The sequence below is a fragment of the Carex rostrata genome, chromosome 24 (assembly GCF_964058835.1).
Source record: "Carex rostrata chromosome 24, lpCarRost1.2, whole genome shotgun sequence".
Classification (NCBI taxonomy): domain Eukaryota; kingdom Viridiplantae; phylum Streptophyta; class Magnoliopsida; order Poales; family Cyperaceae; genus Carex; species Carex rostrata.
The window spans coordinates 1,072,327-1,098,020 of record NC_135941.1 but is presented as its reverse complement, the minus strand read 5'-3'; the positions used below and the strand labels follow the sequence as shown (position 1 = coordinate 1,098,020).

At 34.9% G+C, this 25,694-nt stretch overlaps 3 protein-coding genes across 3 annotated transcripts; all 3 read right to left on the bottom strand.

The window, feature by feature from the left end:
- Positions 1-554: 554 nt before the first annotated feature.
- On the bottom strand, positions 555-8,813 carry LOC144575963 (dynamin-2A-like). Its single transcript, XM_078326235.1, has 22 exons — positions 8,506-8,813; positions 7,819-7,869; positions 7,604-7,724; positions 7,406-7,504; positions 7,065-7,126; positions 6,363-6,480; positions 5,569-5,911; positions 5,329-5,476; positions 5,003-5,104; positions 4,795-4,914; positions 4,576-4,659; positions 4,372-4,499; positions 4,029-4,083; positions 3,813-3,945; positions 3,604-3,680; positions 3,442-3,498; positions 3,172-3,325; positions 2,927-3,078; positions 2,415-2,528; positions 1,953-2,020; positions 1,629-1,807; positions 555-1,177 (listed from the first exon to the last, which is right to left on the bottom strand). Exons 1-22 carry the CDS (start codon positions 8,644-8,646, stop codon positions 933-935), a joined length of 2,751 nt encoding a protein of 916 aa, XP_078182361.1. The 5' UTR covers positions 8,647-8,813; the 3' UTR covers positions 555-932.
- A 4,459-nt stretch (positions 8,814-13,272) lies between these two features.
- Positions 13,273-15,151, bottom strand: LOC144575962 (uncharacterized). The gene is made up of 3 exons (XM_078326234.1): positions 14,957-15,151; positions 14,776-14,842; positions 13,273-14,444 (listed from the first exon to the last, which is right to left on the bottom strand). The coding sequence occupies exons 1-3, from the start codon at positions 15,020-15,022 to the stop codon at positions 13,591-13,593; spliced, it is 987 nt and encodes a 328-aa protein (XP_078182360.1). The 5' UTR covers positions 15,023-15,151; the 3' UTR covers positions 13,273-13,590.
- Positions 15,152-18,957: 3,806 nt separating this feature from the next.
- On the bottom strand, positions 18,958-22,354 carry LOC144575637 (protein EDS1L-like). Its single transcript, XM_078325845.1, has 4 exons — positions 21,902-22,354; positions 21,059-21,811; positions 20,035-20,459; positions 18,958-19,524 (listed from the first exon to the last, which is right to left on the bottom strand). Exons 1-4 carry the CDS (start codon positions 22,274-22,276, stop codon positions 19,212-19,214), a joined length of 1,866 nt encoding a protein of 621 aa, XP_078181971.1. The 5' UTR covers positions 22,277-22,354; the 3' UTR covers positions 18,958-19,211.
- Between the last annotated feature and the right edge of the window lie 3,340 nt (positions 22,355-25,694).

The window sequence follows — 25,694 nt, the reverse complement described above, 5'->3', positions numbered from 1 at the left end:
AAATGTATTGTAATAGTTGATTATTAAGAATTGAGAACAGGGTGTGGCTTCACTCATTAAAGGTGGCAATATAAACATGACAAGTTATCATCACCTCACCCTAGCAATGAGAAATTATACATCTGAAAAAATAAGTATATGTGTATGTAGAGTTAGGCTACTATGACATTGGTGTTATTTGAAATTAAATAACACCAACTTTTAAACCCTTAGATCTGCCTTGAGATTCGTAATATCCGCTTTTACTGTTCAAGCACTTTATTTTGTACGAATCTCAAGGCAGATCTAAGAGTTTAAAAGTTGGTGTTATTTAATTTCAAATAACACCAATGTCATAGTAGCCTAGCCCGTGTATGTACATACACATCATGATCATATGATAACAATGATCCATGGTTCATTTAATACATGGATTGCTCAAACCATGACCGTCTTTACCCATTTTAGTCTCTCAGCTGATAACTTGAATCAATATTAAGAAACTAAATACGGTTTCCCATCAAAATCTGGCATCCAAATCATGAAGAACAAGCACCGAAAAAACACATCAGAACATACAAACAGCCATCCATCAATAAGAGCAAAAAAATTTGAGGCAAAAATCTGATCCCAAAATCGAACATCAGACCAATCTTCAAATCCTATACACGAATTCCAATTTCCCAACAGTCAAAAAAATCGGGGTGTACACACACATATATATACATTGATATCGGCACGAATTGGGACCCTACAGTATGGCTGTGTACACCTATCTAAATTAAGCATCATAGCAAATATAGAGAAATTACTCATCCTAAAAAATCAGTAGGCAGCCAATGATCCGCAGCTCATCCTCCATTTTTTTTTAAAAAAAAAAAAAAATCATTGGCAACTCCTACTAGGTCGTGCATCAGTAGAGTAAAACCTCAAATATAATGCAATATTATGACCTAATATCTCGGAGGAGGTGGAGGCGGCATCCGGTTGGGAGTACGACGGCTGCTGCTCATGCTGAGATCACCGTTCTGAGATGAGTCATTGGGACGACGGCTGCGGCCACTGCTCGCACTGCGAGATCTTGATTCTCCACTTGAACTCGAAATATCTGTGGGCCCGTTAGCTGCCCCGTCAAATGCGGATCTCCAATCATCAGCACCACCTGATTGGCTCTGGCCCGGTGTCCTTGGGCTGGTTTCTGTAATTCAATACCAAATGAAAATTTGGGTATAAAAAATAATTCATTTTGGAAGTGTGCATTGCAGTTGGAGAACATGAGGTGGGCTTACAGTGTTGTGGGAATTAAGTCCCAGTTTTACTTCCCGCCCATACTTGCAATTTTAAAGTCTAAAAGGTTGGTATGAACCGTTTGAGATGATCTCCGTATTAAAATGTGCTTGGAGACAATTTTCTAAAAAAAAAAATGATTTTCAAATAATCCAAAAAAATAGTAAAAATTTCCAAAAAAATGTAAAATTTTGTCTGCAAACACATTAATATGGAGATCATGTTGAACAGTTCCAAATAGACTGTTTGAACTTTTAAAATGAAGATATAGGCAGGAAGTAAAACAACTTCTTTACTTCCCAAAGCACCATAAACCACCTCTGGAAAACATGGGTTTTTTATGGAAATATTAATAAGCTTGCCTGAAGCAGTGGAGCCATTAGACCAGTTGGAATCAGCAAGAGAAGCACGGTTATCATGAATGCTGAGCTGACGTGTAAGTTTGGAGAGTAGGGACGATTGTTTCTGATACCTCTCCCTGCGGCGCTTCACATTTTGATCCTCTTGAATTAGTTGTTCGATTTTGTCATTGCTTTGTGAACTGGCAACAAAGAAAAAGAGTCGGAAGCATTAAATGTCATTTACTGATGTCAGACTCAACAGTATCAAATAAATTCCCATCCTTTGCCTTTTTTGAGTTCACAAAAATCTGCATAAAAACTGCTAAACATCAAACAATGACCCACCTTACTGAGCTGTACAATTGGTTTAGCATATCTTCCTTTGCCTTCTCCACTTGACAAAGCACAACAGCCTGCACAAAACCATTTATACACTTCAATACAACTACTTTGAGTGAGGCTATGGTACTACGCATAGTGTGGATTGGTCCGTACTATGGATCAATATTTTCGTTTTCAAAGTTCAAACAGTCAATCTGAACCATTCAACATGATCTACATATGAAAATGTACCTGTAGACTAAAATTTTCATTTTTTAGAATTTTTTTACTATTCTTTCAGATAGGTAGAAAATCACTACTTTTTAATGGTCTAGAATGTTTTGATCAAGCAATTTTCTACTTATCTAAAAATATGTCAAATTTTTTTGTAAAAAATGTAAAATTCGATCTACAAGTAGATTTCCATATAAATATCATGTTGAACGGTTCAGATTTAAAATAAAGATTGTTTATGCACTTGTATACCTTGGGAACATTGGCAGCAAGACTGTTCAAAACAGCCTCTACATAACCGCGAACTTCCTGAGACATCCATCTAAGCTCTTCTTCAGGATCTGCAGGCCTTCTAGCCATAGTATCCTTTCCCAGTTGAAAGAACCAAATGTGAGCAACAAGAATTAATTAGTCATGCTTGCACTTACAAAATGCACCCTACTCAAACTCATTTCAAATTAGGGGTGTCAACAGGTACGAAACAGGTCAGGTGGAAGCACTTTCATACCCTTATCCGTACCCAATAAGTTAACAAAAAAAAAACTTAGCCGTACCCGTCTTATTAAATACGATACAGGTCAGGTAAATGGATAAAAGGGTATTGACACCCCTATTTCAAGTGTTTCATCCCCAAGTATTTGAGTATATGTAATACAGGCGACACTGCAACTTCACAGGTTTCAAGCATGAAGATCACGTAATCATGTCAAGGAGATGGAAGTAAAACAAGTAGAACTTTTTTTTACTTTGAAGTGGTAACTTACAAGAGCACCATCTGAGAAACTCTGCTTGCCGAGGCCCCCATCAGGACCCTTTGAAGGGCCACCGCTTCTGCTCTCTATTATATTCCTTATCTTTTCTGTCATCTCAATTTTATCAGCCATACTCTCGGCCTTGATCACAATTGAACTATGAGCTGCATATATAAATAGAACAAAACAATAAGAAAATATTGCAAGTCTTTTTAACAGACAGACACAAGATAAGAGTGAGGGGCTGATTTACTTACTCTTCAAAACTGTTTTATATTGAACACGGTGAGTAAGTTTGAAAGCCAGTGTGTTTGCTTTTGGTCCATTTGACTTGTCCTTATCCTTCTTCGATTCCTTTTTTGAATCCTTCATTGGACCTTCGTTCTCATCAGCATCTTCAATAATGCAATCCTAAATCATACATAATATATAATATTATAGACTACAGTGAAAAAAATAACAAAGCACCTGGAGATTAGCAAATACAGATATCCCCAAGGGCAGAACAGATGAAGTATAAAAAATACCTCTAATGTAATGACTGCACGGAAATGTGTTTCCTCCCTGCTAATCGTATATCCAAGCTGTATTTTAAAAAAATGTCATTTAAGATTTAGTTCATCGGAATAAGAATAGGCATCCCAATGATAATAAATTAATAATCAGAATAGAAGGACAACATCACCAACCTTGCCATTTTTCTCATTAAGAACAAACCAGCGCCTGCTCCATCCATTTGACTTTGTTTTCTTTTTCAGAAAGTAGCCTTACAACATAAAAACAAGCAAACCAAATTTGAGCTTCTCATAGTGTTGGAAAAAAGAAATTCAATAAAGAGAGCATAAAAATTAATCCTTCTAGCACGATAAAGGAATGATCAACGCTGATTGATTCATACCAGCAGTAATTTCACCAGCATTCCCAGCAACTTGTAAGTTTGATTTCTCTTTAGTAGACTTATCCTTTTCCTTATCTTTCTCCTTGTCCTTTGATGATTTTGAACTACCGTCACCTGCTTGAGGGCTTGGTGCCTACAGATTAGATAAGAGAGTTGTCATGCAAAAAAGAAGAAGATAAACTGAATCAATTTTATATTGACAGTAGCTGTACGAACTCTGTTAGATGTTGATTTAGTTTTTATCTCTTCCTCACGCCTTTGTCTTTCCATCCTGCAAAGAAAAATCTGCTCATCAAGTAATGTATTTGTTGGTCATTCATCAAGCTATATATATCACACCCACTTGTCTGTGCTTTCTTAGATGTGTGCATGGTACACCATACTAGTACAATTCAGACAAGACTGGTACATATAAGTATTCAACATTCGCCAATAATGTTAATTAAGTATTTTGGAAGTATGATACAACAACAACCAAGCCTTTAGGGTACAAATGAAACCCAATCGGAGTCACATATTTTGGAAGTATGATATCAAAGGAAAAGTGAAAGCAATAGACCTCCTCTGAAGTAATCGTATGAAATGCTGGGGAGGGACAAATGCACGCTCCATATCAACTAATGCAACCACCATCTTAGTTGCCTCAATTTTGAATTTATCCAGGGCAGACGTTGCAAGTGCAATGATCTAACCAGGAAAACATACAATTGAAGATAAAGCAAAATAACACTACTTGTCAACAAAATTAAGAAGAAACACTTGCCTCTCGCTTGAATGGGGGGTATCTACTGAGTCCTGATGTAGCATTTGCCGCAGCAGATACTATATCAATTAGTACACGGTGTACCTGAGAGCAAAATTCATAACTAATTATACCAAAACAATTCCAACAAGACATAATTTCCTTATGCTACTACAAAATTCAAAAAACATACATCAGCTTAAAACTTGCTGCAGGAAAGATGATATAAAGACACAGTACCTCTTCTACACACATACGGGAAGGATCCTTTGCTAGTTCAAGAACAATTTTAATCAAGGACCTCAGACCCTTCTCCGGTGATATCAGGTATGGTTGATAACCATCAGCTTCTAGAACAATCTAGTCAACAAAAAGTCGAAAATTTAATTGTGAAACAACAAATTAAACTAATATATATCAAGCCTAAAACAATTTAAAGTTTGCTTACCCTTTTAACGTTGTTAATATCAAAATGCCGGTCCAACGGGATTTGCTTGATCCTGTTGGGAAAATTTCCCTCAAAACTGGCAACAATTTTCCAACCAGCACCCTGCATTTGTAATTTTCATAGGATTATTAAAGTAGTTCTTATTTAAAACAAGCACAACTGGAGTCATATTATCTCACTACAATCTTCTCTTTGGAAAGATACAAGGAAAGGAGCCCACCCCAACACACACACACACACTCACACACAATATACAAGTGCATGCCAGCATGCCCTAGTCAAGTCCTATTAAATTGGAAGTGTCCATAGCAAATGAGATGACTGACCTCACCAAGAGCAATATGAGCAAGAAACTTATCCTCGAATTCACGGCAAAGCTCAAGAGCAATAGCCCTAGTTCCTTCAGAACTGTCTACCATTTGTTCGCCCAGACGAACCAACTCATCTTGCACCATCTGAGTCTTACCCTGAAGCCTGTAATTTTAAAAAGAACAAAAGAACATTTACAAAACAATAAAAATTTCAAATATGATTGACTGTAGTTCAGATTATCATATTAATATTACCCGTTAAGAATGTTAGGTAGCCTGACTTTCATCCGACTCCTTATCTGCTTTGCCAGTGTTTCAACCAAGGCAACCCTACCAAGCTTGCTTTGTGGAGCACCAGTTAGAATTGACTTGAGACTCTCAGTCTCAGCACGCCAAGCAGTTTCAAGTGAGTTATCAGATCCGACAGACCCCGCTTGTGCTGATGCAAGCGCAACGGACTGACCAATCAAAGCAACCCACGGCATCTCTGCTGCGCTTCGTGGGCCCTGGCCCGAGAGTAGCGCCTGAACTGCAGCTAGACTTTTTGGTTCCCCTGATGCCTGATCGACCTTGCTTATAACACCGATTGTTCTTGTTCCTATGACAAGAGAGAAATAAGTGATGGCTAAAACAGGGGCGGATTCACTTGTACAGAATGGGGTCAATTGATCGCTATATTATCCCCAAATCCTTCTGGTTATATGCTTTATTTTAAATACACCAACATACTCTTCTCAGGCAAAAGAAAATTCTATGGTTGACCCCCATAATTCAAAATTATGCCTGTCCCGGGTTCGAAATACAGCTTATCACATTTGTGTAAATTGTTTTGTGCAAACTTGTATTCTCCCTTGTGATTCAGATATACTGTGCCCAAATTTTACATAGGCTGTGCTTACAGTAATGTATGGTCCATGTCTACTGGATAGTTTCTACAAATGACTAATAAAATGAGAGTAAAGAAAGAGAGCGAATATGCTACTTCAGAAGTATGATAAACGACTAATATAATGACATTGAACAGAATACATAATGGAGTAGAAATTTACCTTCAGGGTCTAGCTCCTTTGCTGTCCTAAGAGCCTTGGATGAACCAACTTCGGGTGCTTGTGAGGCAGCAATGATGACTAGTAATATGGCATCATTACGGGCAGCATATTCCCCAAACTAAAATATGGAATAACAATCAAGATAACAAAGAATATCATAATGATTAAGAAGTTATAGTATGCAAAGTTTTACAGACAGATTTTATCATGAGGGTTCAAATGCCTCCATTTTATGCGCATGCCTCCCTTTTCTAATTTTCTAATTAAAAAAATTCTAAAATTTATATGATATTTGATCTACATCATTCTCCACATTCACATAAAAAAATATCATTTTCGGATTTTATTTTACATGAACCGGTAAGTTCAAAAATCAATGTCCAGAAATTATCCACATCAATGTATTTTTGTAAGGTCTTGATACCAATCAAAACAAAGTTAAAATGTCGTAATCATTTACACAGGCATTGACAAAATTATATAGATCATATCTAATGGTTTTATTGTAACATTTGAGTTTTAAATTTTAAGTTATTAGAGTTTTAAAAATGAGGCATAATGGAGGCACAAAAAATGGAGGCATAGGAACCCTCCTCTTTTATCATAAATGAGAATAAGAGTATTCCACTATGCTATTTCACATCTCTGGATTATCTAGATGAAAAGATATAACAATAGCAAGATAACTAGTGAATTACTAACCACTGATTCATCCATTGCCCGCTGGTCTAGCCCTGGCAAATCGATCAATTTTAATGGTGGAGCTGAAAATTAGGAATAAAAGATGTGTAAGTTAAACTTGTTGTTGGGAAATATACAAATGGATCATCACTTAAATTTGAAATAAAAAAAAGAAATCATATGTCATGGTAACAAGTCAACAACAGATGTTTGCTAATATATACTTTAAATGAGCACATATGTCTAATATAAACAGACTACAAGTATTTTAAGTTCAATTCCATTTTTAATGCATAATAACAAAATGTGAAATGAAAAATAAGTAATGAAAAATGCAGTGCTAAAAAGCGTGGATAATGAACCTGTACTAGTGCGTAACTTCAAGAATATTTCATCAGATCTGCCTCTTGAGGTCCCTGAAGCCTTACTCAGCCTATCTTGTAGAGAATGTCTAAGAGCACCTGAATAAACACAATTTTTCTAATTTGAACAAGCTCAACCAACGATACTTAAAAATTAAAAAAAAAAAACCAGGATAGAGAAACAGAGAGATATCTCACTTGCAGAAACTTGCTGCGATTTGTTGTCTATTTGCAATACAATTGCTCTGCTACTAAGGGAACTATCTCTTTGTAAATCTATGCAGATTGGAGCCCGAGTCGCACCGTTCTCTCCAGTAGGCTATTCAGAATTAACATAATGCTTTATGACATTAATCCCAATTAATATAATAACAGTATTAAAAAAATATATTGTTGGAAAATGTAAACCATACCAGCACTGGATGTCCAATCAAGCTGTTCAATGAAGCAGATTTACCAGCTCCCTGCACAATTACATGGAAAAACTTTATTCAGGGATAACTCATGTAAAAATGTGAACCCTGTAAAAATTATTCAAATGAGGATGAACCCTAGACAACTTTGAATTTGTATAGGGTTCACATTCTTCAGTCTGTTGTGCGCTGCAATGTTGCGCCTCATTTGGCTGGCAAGCCAGAGGCAAAATTTCAAGTTCAATTCTCAGTTTATCGAGCCAGACCAATTTTTTTACAGTGCCTATTTAGAATGCAGAGGGGGTCAGTATTGCTGTGCTTTGAGATTCGCACAGAAAGATTTTGATCGGTCCGGATTTTCCACAGATCAACCCAAAGTTTGAGATATCTCAGGGGATACAAATTCCAAAATCCCCCCCCCCCCCCGGCAAGCCTAGTCATACCCAAACCATTTTAACACACTTGCTCGTAACTGCTTAGTGATTTGCAATATTTTTTTTTTTTTTTTTTTTTTTTTTTTTTTTTTCGTAACCTAGCATGTTTTTCTCAAATTTACTAGAAAACTAAGATATGTGCTACACAGTCAGCTCTAAAGAGGATTTACCAAAAAAGAAATGTTTTCTCTCTCTCCTATCACACATCCTAAAATTAGAGTAAAAAGAAAAACAAATGAAGTAACGAACTTACGACGTTGCCTAGAGCAACTACGTTAAGAAAAGTAGAGGTTCTCTTCTTAGCAGAAGGTTCGTCGACATCCTCATCGGCTAGAAGCGCCGACGCTTGCAACATGGACTCAGATAGCTGAGACAACTCCTCGATCGCCTCCATTACTAACCAGATCTTATGGATCTAAGCGCCAAGAGAAATCGATCTGTAGATTCGTTTGAAGATGGAGAAACTGAGAACTCCGCTCGTCGAGTTCTCTTCTCTCTATTCAAAAGAGTTTGAATGGGGGAAGGAAGGAAAGGACGGCGAAAAGGAAAGGGTTCTATAGCAAGATCAGAGAATTTGTATCACCTAAGGTAACAGAATATTTCTGTTTGGGTCTAGACCGTCCAATCAGAATCCGCACGACTATTAAGGTGGTCCCGTGCGTTTCACCCCGAGCCGGATTGGCCCGGATTCCAATCGAACGGTCTTGATTCAATCAAAAATATTATGTTACCTCAGAGATATGGATTCACTGAGCAGATGGGAGAAGCAAATGCGTTGGAATTTACAAATTTGATATGACTAAGTGCAGGGGCTAAACAGAAAAAATTTAATTATTTGAATAATTTGTTTTTTTATTTTGTTCAGTGCGCAGTTGAGAGATTATTTGTATTTATTATTTAAAATATTAAAATTTCATAGAATTAGTAATTTGAAAAAAAAAAAATTATGTTATCAGAACACAAGTATTGTCTGTCTTAAACACGAGTAAAGCTACGGTGCTATGAGTTGCATAGAGTGCTACGGTACTACGGCTCAATATTTGAGTTTTTAAAATCCTAATAGTCGATCCGAACCATTCATCTTGTTCTCCATATTAATATGTGTTTGGAGACAAAATTTTACATTTTTTAGAAATTTTTTATTACTTTTTTAAATAGGTAGAAAATCACTTGATCTAAAAAATTCTGCACCATTTAGATATTTAATTTTCTACCTATCTAAAACAATAGTAAAAAAATTTCAAAAAAAATGTAAAATTTGATCTCCAAACACATATTAATATGGAGAACAAGATGAATGGTTTAAATCGACCGTTAGAATTTTGAAAACTCAAATATTGAGCTGTAGCACCGTAGCCCTCTATGCAACCCATAGCACCGTAGCCTTACTCCTTAAACACGTACCATATTTGTGCACTCTTTTGCAATGCACAGTCTTTGTCTACGTGTCATTTATAGTTAATGCGTAGATTATATATGCGTGGACAGAGAAAAAAAATATTTTAAAATAATTAAAATATTAGTAATTAAATTTAGAACGTTGGTTGTTGTCAAATTAAATTCATCAAACAGATTGTTTATAATTAAAATAAAAGAATAATAAATAATTATTGAGGATTAGGAACTTCATCTAAATACTAAATAATAATTTTTAGCATTGAAATTCAAAGACACTTTTACTTGAGAATAAATTGTAGATCTTTTTATGAGTTTTTCAAAAAAATAATCATTCACTAAAATCAAAATTTTCTATCAAAACTTGCGTTTGTTTAAAATTTCAGATCTTCTTCTATCTCATGCAGTAATGGACTGGATCTGAACTCCTTAGTTCTGGCTATTGAGGATCATACTCAAGGATATATTTGATTGTAAAATAAAAATAGCTAGAATAGTTTTTTTTTGTTATTTGTCTTATTAGAATAGCTAAATCAGATTTTCTATAAAAATAGACTATTCTAATAAAATAAAAAACTTGAATTCTCTATTCTAGTTATTCAACTCCAATCAAACATAAAACAAGTTATTATGAATAGCCTTGCTCCAAAAATAGTTTATTATCACTCCAACCAAACATACCCTAAAAGTCTGTATCCTCAAAGGTAGCATAATATTTGTGTTTAGATTTGTTCCGTTCGATTAGAATCTATACCAATCCGATCCCAAATAAAATGTACATGATTCTTTTAATATCTATGTCAAAACATATCGAATAGTTCAGACCTAAACTCAAAATTTATGTTACCTCAGGTGATATGAATTCATCATACTTCACTTGTTTTCAAAAATTGGAATTTGGCTTAAGTTTTCAATTATACCTAATCATTTAATTTCTGTTAGTTTCTGGACTCGGATGTAAGAAAATTTGATGTAACTCAATTGCTGTGCTTGCGGACTATTAACCCAAAAAAAAAAACAAAGGTTTGAACTTTGAAAGTCACGATCCAAACTTATGTGTACGTAATTGCTGATTCTAGAACTGAAAAAAATATTGACTTCCTTAATACATAAAGAAACACGGTGCGATGAAAATACATAAACATTCAACCCTACAAAAAAGAAATATATAAACATTTGACAACTACATGCAAATAAAATATCCTTAAATAAATATTTAAATTTTGCCCAAGGGACCTGAAAGGTTTTTTTTTTCCAGCATTCATGGTCCTCAGAAAAGATACAGCTCTATTTTAATTAAAAAATGCTCATAGAAACTATTTTAAATAAATTTTCTTGTTAAGTTCGGCCTACTGATAAATTTATTTTATTTTAAAAATTTTGTCACGAATTGGGTTTTGAAATAATGTAACTATGTATATATTTTAGAGCCTTCCCAAATAAAATATGATCCACGCAAGTAAAGATTATTATTTAATTTAATCATGTGTTGAATATAAACGAACTTTTAGTATTTTTGTTAGAGAGTTTTAGATTTATAAAACGCAACAAATAAAAATGACGGGCGATTTTTAGTTTTTGCAGAGCCATTTACAGGGCAACTCCGGCTTAATGCAATCCACGAATCACATGCAATACTGTATCGAGTCTATAGTCGATGTGTTGTATGAAGTTGAAACTGCTCTGTTAAATTCTTTACCTAGGTGAGGATCTTGCACAGCTTGTCAATTTTTTGCTCAAGTCTAATATTTCTCTGCTAATCAGCATAGCTTTGGTGTCGTTTTGACACACATCAATTAATGTTTTAAAAAATATTTTTTTGTCTGGTTAAAGTTTGTGATTTTGATAGGTTTAAATTATTTTTGTTTGGTTGGAGTTTGTGATTTGAATCATTGTTTATTTTTTTTTAACATTATTTACATGCAATCTTGATTAAAATAAATTTAATATAGTATAATATAATTAAAAACAACATTATATAATGAGAAAAAACGACATCTTAATTAAAATATCAGCACTGACAGCACATAATTTTAAAATAAATTGATAACCAACTTGAAATTAAAAATAGCAATACATAATTAAAATAAATTAACAACCAAATTGAAATTAAAAAGTATCAACATATGATTTTAAAATAAATTGAGAAGCAAATTGAAATTAATCATACACTTCTTTCTTGGAAAGTGCAAAAGAGAGCGAGGCCACGGTTAAGTTGAAAAATCAAGACTTCGAAACATGCAATTCAAAGCATTAAAGATTCAAATGATACAATGATAGGATTACATATGTCAATTAGAATTACCAACTCAAATTTACATTGCTCATTTCACAAATTGAAATTAAGATTTAATCATTCGAAGTACTTGGCGAGATTATAATGAATCAAACTTAATTTTAAATATGGATTTAGGTCAGTTCAAGTTGTCTGAGGTGCATTAATCCACGGTTCAAGTTGTCTAAGGTGCATTGATGTATTCTAAAATAAAATATTACTAATAGCTTCCTTCATAAAATAAAATTACATAAAATTTATTCATCCAGCTCTCCTAATCTCAATTTAAAATTACATAAAATTTATTCATCCAGCTCTCCTAATCTCAATTTCTAGTTCCATCCTAATCTCAATTTCTAGTTCTTATTCATCCAGCTCTAATCTCAATTTCTAGTTCCACCCCTGGGAATGATACTCAGTGAGTAGAGAACACAAAACATGTGTGACACTATCCTGAATCGACATCTTGTTCAGGTTGCTTGTCTGATGTCATACTCTTGGTTTGTTAGTTTGATTATCTAAATTAACAGTAGTTTACTTTTCATAAAATCATTTTTGAGTACCGCAGACTAATTAAAATTTAAGTTAAACATTTTGATTTAGTTCTTTCTATTTTTTAATAAGTGATGTATCAAGTAGATTCCTAATTCCGGGATTGATCCCGTTTGAATTGTTTTTTGTCAGCATACTGAAGATAACCTGATAAATAATATTCTACATAGATAAATAAAGTTGTTCACACTTCTTTTATTTTTTTTTCTTCAATAAATATCAAAACTCATATGCCTTTTGGAGAACAGAATACTAGCACAATTCATCCAACAGCTTTTCCTATTAACATTTCAAATTCCAGTTGGTACATGTCCAAAAATGGCAACAAAGAGATCAAATATCTGCACACAGTAAGATACTGGTAATCCCTAACCAACAGATTGGTTCCACTATTTCAAACCAAACAGTAGGACTTTCAAGTGTTAAGCCACAACAAGTACATAGTAAAGATTTATATCATGTTTATTGATATTCTTCTTAATTGTGCATAGAGATTATTACACTGTAAACCTGAACAAAAAGGTATGATATAAACTGGTACATTGAAGCATGGGTAACACTGAGATGCGTACCATTATTGTCAGTACATTTGCTGGTTCAGCACCTGTCACCAAACCTAGTCTGATATGTCAATTATAAGTCACAAAAGCAAGAGATAAATTGTGAGAAATTGAATTAAGATGTAATTTTAAGCAAGAAAATTAAAGCGCTGATTTATAAAATACCAAATGTAGAACATACCTCGAACAGAGTCTGGCAATATATACCCCATGCATCCAAATACTTAAAACAGTAAAATACAAGCTAAGATTATTCTTTAGAGAAACAAAAATAGTGTGAGAATTTCAAGACACATTTGACAAACCTTAATGGATGTAACTAGGATATATAAGCACAAACTATGAACAAAATGAAATCAGTCTGCGACAAAACATGCGTGACAGTTTCATGCAAGCAGCACTCTCAAGCGACACATAAAGTCCTCGGAGACCATTAGAAACTCAACACCTGATATTATATATATATATATATCTCACAAAAGCATCCACACATACAAGCTAGGATAACGATGACACATAGTAAAACAACAGTCTACCCGACCTGCGTACCAGTACTCTAGAATCTAGAATTTACACTACAAGAACGCGATAGCCGGGCTGCCCACATCGGATGCGGGTTAATGGATTCATTCGCCTCAACCGGCGTACCACCGGGTACATTCTCATACTTCTTGCGGCAACCGGGACACCTTGCGTCAGCTTCTAGAATCCTCTTGTGACAGAAGAGACAAAGGCGGAACCCACACAAACAGGGAAGAAAGCTCGAGTCTGTAGGATCCAAATCTTCGTAACAAATTGGGCAAGAAGAAGGAAGCGAGAGAATCCCCTTCTGATCACTGACCCCATAGTGACAGTTCATGGACGGAAAACTCAGTTGCTTTGAAATGCTAGGCAAGCTTTGTGGCCGAAACGCATCATCAGGTCTCCACGCTCTTGGTGTAGCACGCACCGGCTGGGTCATTTGAACAGCAGCTGAATCAACTTGCGAAGTGACACGGCAAACTGCAGGTTCAGTTAGGTTTTTGATCGGGCTAGAAAATTTGATGTCTTGGTCGTTTGGAGAAGAGGAGAGTGCATCAGCAACAGCCTCCCAATCGTCTAACACATCATTCTCTTCTTCTTCCTCCTCTTCTCTGTGATTTGTTTCTTCTTCGTCAGGATCACTTACGCTTCGGGAACTGCACCCGATGCTGCTACTGCTGCTGATTGGCCGGCCATTGCTTGAGGTATGAGGACTGGGGCATTGAGATGGGGTATCTGAATCACTCATCTCATGAAGAAAAACAGATTCACTGCTTTGATCCCTTTTTTCTCTTTTCTTTAATTTGGTTTTTTTCACCTGAGGTAACAGTGGGTTTGGTGGAGGTGATGTTGTAGTGAGAGATCCACTGCCCTTGGAATCTTTGTTTACTGAAATATTTGATCACAAATTTTAATTAAGACAGGCCCAGCAAAAAAAAAAGTAACAGAATTGGAACCAAAGTATATAACCAGACCTGCCATTGAGGCAAATTATATAAACATAATATGTATTTACTATTTAGTAAAGAATCAAAAAAAAAAAAATTGGAAACTTGAACTGGAACTTGGTGTTTCAAGTCCTAGCCTTTGAGTCATCAATTAGAATTAAGTTCTGATTCAGGCACAGAGTTCACAGATTAGGTTTTCAAATATCCCTCTATTTCTTCCCCAATCCAAATTCGATTGCATTGAAAAACCGCCATATGGGATCTGAACGTACCTTGAGAGAGCCACTGCTCTCGGCGGGCATCCAACTTGCATTGCTTTAGTTTTGCAGTACGATTCACCTGAGATTTAAACAAAAATCGAACGAATCAATCAATCAATTCCCCCAAAATTTCAAAAAATCCATCAACAACACGTCTAACGAAGAACAATAACAACATAGGTTATCTTCTTACCCGCTTCTTCTTAGCGAGGTCGCGAGGAACGGAGGCGGGAGCTGAAGCCATGGCGTCGTAACCCATCGATCTATCTGTTTGTTATTTGTTTCTCTGATTTGAAACCCTAGAAAGCAGTTAGCTAGAGAAGAAGAGAGCGAACGGACAAAACAAATATGAGATAACCAGAGATTTTGGTTTAGTTTCTATTCCTCCTCGTTTTGTGGCTTCGTCTAGCTGAAATTACACTCGGGTGTTTCACAGCCAATTTGGTTTTGTCCAAATCCCTTTGGACAAACTTCGTTCAAAGTCGGATATAAACCATCCGATCTGCTTTAAAATTCGCTCTTTAAGGCTTTTGTCCGACTCCCTTTGGACAGAATCCCACCTGTTTAAAGGGGTCCCAGTCGTCAGCTTTTGTAATCGCATGAACAGGGTTTATTGCTTAAAATCCGAAATTGGTAATTACGAAATTAACCCGACCAGGTTTTATGTTTGGCCGGTGGGATTAGATGGAACTTTCTAGGCTTCTTGCGTAACTTTACTGAATCAAATATTTGATATGAAAAATGAAAAAGAGAATTAATTTACCAATTCCACCTTCTTCAAGTCAGCTACAAATATAATCTCTTTTAAATTTTTTGTAAACTCAACTCAGTATATTTATTCTTATTGTTAGCTTAAACATACGATCTTGTATCTATCAGATCCATCTTAATTACATGAGCCACCAACATTTGGTCCATTGGATTTCTTATTTCAAACACGACACCTGTATAACTTGTACGAGAAAAAAAAAACTTACCGATGTATTATTATTATTATTATTATTTGTCCATAATTTGATGAATTACTTATTCATTCAATCTCTCTCTCTCTCTTTTTTTTTTAATTTTATCCCTGCATATGGACAAACATAAATAGCGTGCTCTTAATTTTAGCATCAGATATGTATAAATGGAACTTTTTTTTATGAACCATAATTAGAAAAAAAAATTATGAAACCAACGTGATTATTATTATTTTTTTTTTACAAAATCATAAGAACTGAAATAGTATTTCGGTCCCAGTTGTTTTCATAGATTTCGAGAAAAAAATACGTTGAAAAATTGTACAAATACCTGGGACCGAATTGCCATTTCGGTTTTAAAAAAAAAAATTTCGGGACCGAAATGTCATTTCGGTTCTTATGATTTTTGTAAAAAAAAAATAATCATGTTGGTTTCATAAAAATCTTTTTTCTAATTATAGTTTATAAAAAAAATTCATATAAATGATCATTTCAGTGTTCAATTTTTTTGTGAAAATTCACAAGCAACTCAAAGAAGAATATAATTTTAAAATTTACTGTGCCCCTCGCAAACCGCATGCATTTGATAGCTAAAATGTAATTATGCGATTTTGCAAGGAAATAATTAATTAGATTGCATATATAGAGGTTTTCTTTTTAACAAATGTATGGACCAAGGAGGGTTAAATGCGGCAACAGAGATGCAAATTCTTGGATCAATCTCATCCGTCCGATCATTCGGCGATGCCATTCTGTGTGAATTCGTATCCTCTGCATTAACTCAAAAGGGAATCTTTTGAGTTAATGCATCAGAACCATCCGATTGGCTTAAAAATCCGTGTGGAGTAGATTCGCACTAATATTAAAGACCCACGAGTTAAAATCAGACAGTCATGTTTGTTCCATTTAAAATCAGACGGTTGAGATGCATAAACTCAAAAGATTCCCTCTTGAGTTAATGCAGAGGATACGTGTTCATCCTTTGTGGTCACAAGGATCAAAATATCTTTCCGAGTTCATATCCTCTGAGATATCTCAACTTTTGCGTGACCGACGTGTCCGGTGCCTATTCGGGGGTGATGTAGGGGTCAGTATTATGTGTGCTTTGAGATTCGTGCAGAGCGTATTTAAACGATTGGAATTTTCCATAAAGTCACGCAAAGTTTGAGATATCTCAGAGGATACGAATTCATATCTTTCCACAGTTCCGCTGGGCTTTTAGATCTTTGTATTTTTTTTTTTTTTTTGAAAGCTTGGCAGTGGATCTTTTGTACTCTGCGGAGAGTCATCCGATGACAAAATTATACTATATTTTAAAGAACCCTTCAAATTTATTTATATTTCAGGGAGACTTGACTGAATTGTTGAAATATTTAAATTGCCTATTATTTCATTAAAATATTAATTTTTTTATTTTCTCATTTTAAATTAGAGTAATTGTTGTTATATTCATAAAAAACTTTTAAATATTTAATCTTTTAAAACCAACCTTTGATCTAGTGGCAAAGACAATACTTTCTGTGTGAAAGGTTGCAGGTTCAAAACCCAAAATGGACAATCCCTTGTGGGAAACCAATCTGCTCCTTTTCTTGAGAAAATGAGGACCCTTCTATTCTCCAATCCGAACCGTTCAAAATTGACCAAATGGCTTCAATTTCATTTTTTTTTATATCAATATAATCTATTAAATCAAATCAGATGTAATTGAAGTCGTTTGATCGATTTTAAATGGTTCTGATTGGAGAATATGAGGGTTCTCATTTTCTCAAGAAAAGGAGCAAAGTTCATTATATCCCTTGTGAATATTGAATAGTTAGATAACTTGACCTCCAACCTTTACTAAAAATATATATATATATTTAATCTTCTATCAAAACTTGAAAATTGCTTATGTCCTCACAAAAAAACAAATAACCTTTCTTTAATCTAATTTTAAACTTTTATTTGATCTTATTATTAATTTTTTATTTTAAAATGAAAGGACTAATTTATTCTTCTTTTCAAACAAACACATTATTACTGCCCAACTACGATCAATATTTTTTTACATAATAATCAATCAAATGTTGAATGCTAATGTGCAAGTTTAGTTAGTTAAAAAAGTTGGGTTATTTGTTTACAAGTTTAAAATCAAATGAAAGTTTTAAAGGTTAAAAATTGGGTTGTCGTAATCATGATAAAAGTTTAAATTTAGATTAAAGAGAGGAAAAATGAGAATAATTATTTGTTTTTAGCGGGAAATAAGTAATTTTCATAAAGTTAACGGAGATTTAATGGGTATAACAACATTTGTTTTTATATTTTATTTCTAAAGTATATTATATTTTTTTTTCAACTCTTTAGATTCTCATATTATAATTTTTTTTTTGTATCCATCAATCTAGTCAAATCTAGGCAAGAACTAAAATGATTTCTTTTATATCCATCAATCTAGCTATGGATTTTTTTTTAAATACTACAAATAAAAAGAGCAGGACCAAATCATGCCAGAACTAAAATGATTTTTTGTTATTTTCAAATTAAACATTTTACATGTCAAAAATAATATTGATAACAGAGGGATTTACTTACAATTTGTTTGGTGACACCATGGCAATAATGTTTGTACATTAATAATGTGATTTTTCAATTCCAAATAACAAAAGCAAACCTTTATAATATGTGTTTTGGAACATGACATGTTAGAATTGGTTCTGTAATTAGGCAAAGTGATAGCTCATAATCAGATACATGACAACAGACATACACGAATCTTAATGCAACTCAAAGAGTGGTTAACCACCCTTATAGTTTTAATTTTTTTTATTACATATATTAAAATATAATTGAATTTTGTTTTTAATTTTTATATAATCCCGTTCCTCTCATAATAGATCAAATATGTGTTCGTAGCCTATTGATTAGAATTTCATATTGTAATTGTGTAGGCTGTAGACTTGAGTTTTACTCATAACATACCAAATTTTTTTTTTTAATATTTTACTTTTTTGCACTCTCAATCTAAATTTTTAGTTCCATCCCTCAACATAACATACCCTGAAGATCATTACAGGAAATCTAAATTTTTGCAATTTACATTTCAGCGCTTCTAGTCTAAAATTTCTAGTTCTGTCCCCTTGAAAGAATATAGCCTGAATCATCTCGAGAATAACATTTAATGCTAAATGCATGTACTGAGACCCTTTAATAAAAAAAAGAAAAAGAAAAAAAGATACACCACCCAGAAAATAGAGGAATAGCAAAGAGATTTCTGAATGTATTATTATATTACACAAAGACAATATCCAGAGTATATATACATGAATTACAACATATTCTTATAGAAGAATATCTAATATCATAATACAATTTCTATATTCTGCGTAATATCAAATATAGACTTTCCAAGATGCACCAGAGAGAGGAAGTAGAGATAGGCCGGCTAGAGAAACATATTTCTGAGAAAAACATTTCAATCTGAGATGCATATCAAAATTAGCACCTAATTCATATCTTGACAACACCAACATCCCCGTTTATCATGTTCGCAATACAAGATCCTGACTTGTGATGGTCCGGGAGAGTCTTCCACCATACAACAAAAGGAGACCTGCTCAAGAACACATCTCGACCCAAGGTTCCCAAATTGTACCAGTTCACCATGTCTGATTCTAGCTTTAACAGCCTCTCTCTCACATCCATGTATGCCTTGTTGTTACCCATGTCAAATTGAAGCTCCTCCACAATAGCCCAGAAGCATGACTCCGAACTGGACCCCACTTCCATCCTCTGAGCCTGCTCATGCCACCTTTGAGTGTACCTGTAGCTCTTATTGATCAGTTCCTATTTGTGCAGTATATAACTAGGACCAACTGCTTTTATAGAGTGAGGCATACCGCATATTGGTCCCGTACTATGGATCAATATCTCCATTTTAAAAGTTCCTACGGTCGATATGAATCATTCAACATGTTATGCATACAAAAATGTACTTGTAGATCAAACTTTACATTTTTTAGAATCTTTTTACTATTTTTTTAGATTGGTAGGATATCACTTGATCTAAAGATTCTAGACCATTCAAAATAAGTGATTTTCTACCTATCTAAAAAAATTCTAAAAAAATTCTAAAAAACATGAAACTTAGTCTGGTACATTTTCATATAGAGATCATGTTGAATGGTTCAGATCGATTGTCTGGCTTTGAAAACAAAGATATTGATCCATAGTACAGACCATTATGAGCTATGCATAGTACCATAGCTTCACTCGCTTTTATAAGTTTTATGGAAAATATCAAAGAGATAAATTAAGTAGAATTTTACACTACCTGTACCGTCGTGGCCGGCCTTTGAGCAAGTATGAACCAGTGTCTTCATTCTTGGAGTGCCTATAATAGTTGGCAATATCCAAAGGCTCAACAAGGTGGCGATAAGCAGTCCCCAAACTGACCCATTCTGCACGCCCCTCAAAGCAGTCCGGCAACTCTCTTCTCCTAAGCATCTCTACTATTTCATCCCAGAGCCCAGCTAACTCCAATCTCTTGACATTGGCATTGAAGTCCTCTACATTTCTCTGTTGCTTGAATGAGTCGTAGTAACTAATGCCGCGTAATTCGCATGTGGATTTGTATTGGTTGAGGAAGTGGAGTGCAAGCCTGATTTTCGAACTGTTTTGATCTATCTTAGTTTGGTTAGACAGTCTCTGTTTCTCTAAATGTATGGCGGCAAGAAGGCGGAGCCTGGCTTCTTTTCCCTGCATATAAGACATAAAAAAAAAACTCTTTATTTGCTCATGTTTCATAAGCTACATTTAGTACTGACTTCTTTCCGGCAATGTTAATTTTCTTAAATATTTTTTAAGTCCAGAATTAGAAACAACAGAAGGAAAACCAAACACCCAAAAAGGTCAAATAAGAGGTGCCAAGTTTATTAGCCAATAATTCCCTTATTTGTATATGGAAAATGCGGTTTGTCCATCAAGTATAAACTGACAAATTATACATAGTAGACACAAATATTCTGAAAATATAAACAATCTCCTCCCAATCTAAACCATATATAAGGCAGAATTAAAGCTTCAGCAGTGTTAAACTCTACAAACACAATGTCTTGACATATAGAAAATGGAAACATTCCTTTTTCTGTACTGGCCTAGCAGACTGCTGTTTTTGGTATAGAAATCCACAAGTTGCCTTAAAATATCATTGATCATTATTACAAAGTACATATGTGACATCAATGTGCATATGAAAGGTAACAAACTGATAACCAAAAAGAATCTCCAAGGAAATCGAGAACAACAACAAATTATTCTCAACAGAACACCAATTACCATATTCGTAAGATGCTTACCAGTTTAAGGCTTCCAAGATCCAATCCATTGGCAATCTCTGCACCAAGTAATGAAATGACCTCTCCATTTTGCACTATCCACTCTTTCAACTTTGAGTCATACTGCCAGTGCTCATTTAAACTCCTATAAGCCACCTGTGATAACTGCTCTTGCGGGTTCAATTGCATGAGGTAAAACAAAACCTGGAAAACAGCATCAGAGTTTTGCATCACAATCAACTGTCCCTCACTGGTACAAAAAACCCAAGTGCCAGAAGGCCGGTACGGAGAAAGATCCACAAATGAACTAAGGGTCCCTAGCAAGGAATTGGTACACCCCATGAACACACAGGCCTGATGGCTAGAGATAGACAAGCCATTTTTTAACACTGTTTTGTAAAAGGATGGCACGTTTGACCTCTGAATAATTTCATGGCCGAAATTAGATGCATTTGGCGATAAAAGACTTAAAACAGTCTGAATTTCTTCTTTGTAGGAGGAAAGAGGGGTTAACATAATTCTCGGGACGATATCAATTGACATGACAAAGTGTAAGAAATTGTGGGACCAGCCTTCCCTTTCCAATGCATGATTGAAGGTACTGTCTCCAACGAGGGGGGAACCAAAGGTGATGCAAATTGGGTACAGTAGTTTAGGTGTGCTTGATTTGGTGCAATTTTCGAGGAGCCATGTTGAGGCTAGGATTGCTAGTGCACCTCCTGAAGAGTGACCAGTAAAGATTATTCTTTTCCCTTCTAACATAGTTTTAGAAACCTGCAATCCAAGAAATTTGCACTTGTCAAAAGAAGATAACTATTACTGGTATTGAATTTAGTACCAAGAAAAAAGCAGAGTATTTTGTACCAGTGATTGAAGTGAAGAACAGATAAGCAGCCTCTGAAAGGAAGAGAGAAAAGCAGCGTTAGCTCGCGCTACCACGCCACTGCCGACACTCCTAAGAGAGGGGAAGACTGTGGGGTCCACCTCAGCATCGCCAAACGGAGGCCTATCAACAGGGACCCACTCATCAGCCACCCAAGATCCCGGAAAAGAAATTATCGAGCAAGGATAGGGGTGTGATAGAGAGTGAACGTGGTAAGGTGAGGTCGTCTCGGTAGAGACATGCGCTCTCATGGAGAGAGAACAGCATTGATCGATCAGAACTCGATCGTCGCAGAGAATCCTGGTGCTTTCGCGAACAGATGGGTGGAGGAACCGCATCGACTCTTGATCGGGCATCTCCACTGTGGTCCTGTGTACTGTGTACACAATTAGAACTGATGGAAGGAGGAGGAAGAAATAGAGGCGTTTCAGAAAGGAGGGGAATTCATATCCTCTGAGGTAATACAATATTTCTGTTTATATGTGGACCGTCCGATCAGAATCCTCAAGAATATTAAAGGGATCCCGTGCTTTCCGCAGGTCCACCTCGGGCCCGATTGGCCAGGAGTCTGATTTGACAGTCCAGATCTAAACAGCAACATTCTGTTACCTCAGAGTCAATGATATTGACTACAGGGCGGGAGGGGTCAATCCTGGTTCTCTGTGGAGTTTACCGAATCTCAACACCGTGTGATATTATTGTTGACAGTGATGTTATTCATAGGAGATAGGACTAAATGTATAGACTATGTGGGACCGAGATGTCAGTTTTATTCCACAGTGGTTGTGCGCACCGAGTGGAGGATTTAGACACTGGAGGGAACAGGATAGTGGGGCCAGGCAAGTTGACTTCGGAGTCTTTTCTGATAATGACTGGCGGCTTTTGACTTGGGCTTGGGCTTTTTGCTAGATGATTAGGCCTAGGATCTCTAGCAATTATTGATTGATGTAGGTAGAGTTTATTGATCTCGGAAAAGTTTTACTCTAAATTAATATGTTTTCGATTTAACAACAAACAAATTTAAGCGTGACTACATCCTCTGAGGTAACATAATATTTCTGTTTAGATTCGGATCGTCCGATTAAAATCCGGATCAATTCGGCTCGAAGTGAAATACATGGGGCCTCTTTAGTATTCGCATGAATTCTAATTGGACGGTTCGAACCTAAACAAAAATAGTTTACCTTTAGGTGATATGAATTTCATCCCAGACTACAAGTCCATAACAATTTTTTTTCATCTTGTCAATTCTAATCTATAAATATACCCCTTGTATTTGTTGCAGCTTGCTAGTTCATAATCACATTTTGAGCAATGTAACCCTAGAAGTAGGGAAAAAAACAGGTGAAATTATACGCTTAAATAATACGATCCTGTTATGTGTTATCCTTCTCCGTTTCATCCATCTAAAACAACGGTTTTGATTAAAGGCTTCCCTCAGAACATAGGTCCTTTTTAATCACATTTTGAGCAATGTAACCCTAGAAGTAGGGAAAAAAACAGGTGAAATTATACGCTTAAATAATACGATCCTGTTATGTGTTATCCTTCTCCGTTTCATCCATCTAAAACAACGGTTTTGATTAAAGGCTTCCCTCAGAACATAGGTCCTTTTTAATCACAGACGCTAATTATGAACCAATCGGGACCGTCCATAAGAATCCAACGGTTCAAAGAATCATGCTATTCATTGAGAATAACAGCGAAAAGTATCTAACAAAGCCTGGGTAAGGATTTTAACAGAGTAGATTTAACTACATGCAGCGTACGGACTATGGAATCAAAACAGCTCTACATATGATTCGTGTGCTGTACGAAGTCAAAACTTCTCTGTTAAAATCTTTTCCCCGAAGTACAGTACTGTACAGCGGAGAGATCTCTATGATTGATAGCATACTGCGGTCGGTGACGCCTTTTTATCAATCTATCAGCTCTACTTTTAAGGATCCGGCCGGGTCGCTGTCTTCCATGATTCCCATCCAAATCCGAATCCGATAAACCTCTTCTCTTCTCTTTTGCCTCTCTCCCTCCAATTTTCAACCTCCAATCAATCGTTCCCAATTCCGAGGTATGCTTCAAACCTCAACATCTTTCTTTGAATTGCTCGTAATTTGGTTTCAAGTTTAATGCCGATCATTATCTCATTTGCCACTTTTGATAGAATCAAGTGGGAATTTCAAATTTGTTAGGACTTTGTTTAGCTAATTGTTAAAGAAATCGACATTTATATTCTTATATCTAAGTTTTAAGGAAGAAGAAATTGATTTGAAATGATTCTTATTCATTCATGCTGTGTATCAAGTGAATACAAGGTTTATGTATATATAAGACAATCTGAAAATCTCTTAACTATGATTTACATTAACCATAGTTAACTAAGCTATGGTAAAGGATTAGTTAATCAGAGGTGTAGATACATGAAGCACTGAGAAATCGAGTGGGAATTTCAAATTTGTTAGGATTTTGTTTAGCTAATTGTTGAAGCATTTGACATTTATATACATGAAATTGAAATTGATTCTTATTCATTCATTCTGGGTACCAAGTGAATACAAGGTTATGTATATATGAGACAATCTGAAAATCTCTTAACTATGATTTACATTAACCATGGTTAACTAAGCTATGGTAAACGATTAGTTAATCACAGGTGTAGATGCATGAACCACTGAGAAATCGAGTGGGAATTTCAAATTTGTTAGGATTTTGTTTAGCTAATTGTTAAAGAAATCAACATTTATATACTCGTAACTTCTGAAAAGTTAAGTTGTATTATGTCTATATTAGTTTATTTTGAGTTCTTTGGTTCTTGGAAAACTGATAACAATTGATTTGTTCCATGTATACTGAAAAATTAAAGAAAAAGAAAAAAAAGGAACCTAGGTTCCGTCATTTATATACAAGTTTTGTGTTAATTTCCTTCATAAATTCAATTTTCCAAGGTAAATTGTTGTGCCAATTTATATATTAAATTTCTGATTGAAACAATTTTACCTTTGGCTATATTGGGCAATATAAATTTTCTAATATAATGGAACTTTGAATTTAAGGTGGATTCGATACTTATTGTGCTAATTCTAACTCTTATTTTTCATTTACTTGCATTGCATTGGAGACATTCAGAAACTTAATATTTTGTCTTACCTTTTTTTTTGGAAGTAGGTGAAAGACAATTTAATAATACTTTGTCATAGTATAAGTTTGAATCACATGAGGTTTTGTCAGTGTTGTACTAGTTTACAAGAATTTTTTTTTTTTTTTTTTGTCATGAAAAGAAATTCAAATATCTAAAGGCAGCCAATTTCAGTAGTTGTCAGATTCTTTTTATTGCACAGTGAATAGTTCCCATCAAATGTTTTTGGATAGACATAATCTTTACATTTGGTTTTATAGGTCAAATGAATTTTCTAAATAGAGGAGGTTTAAGTTGAAGTGAATTTGATTCTTCTTATACCGTTTCAAATGAATTTCTTGGTTGAGCTATTTAGGATAGACCAATCTTCTGGTAAAAAAGGAATATATTTGATGAAGGATGGTACCATAGCTGCAATTAAATGAGTCAATCACTTGTGCACGTTGAAGAGCATCACGACAGAAAAAGGCATATATGCTATTTTTCACAAACTTTTGCACTTGATCGCATTTTGTCTATCTGACTGCACTGGTATGAGGCATTCATTAGGGCACACCAACTAAAACCAAAAACGAGTGAAAACATTGTTGAGTTGGAGTTACTAATTATATTACTGGTAAACTTCTGAGGAAAATCACTAA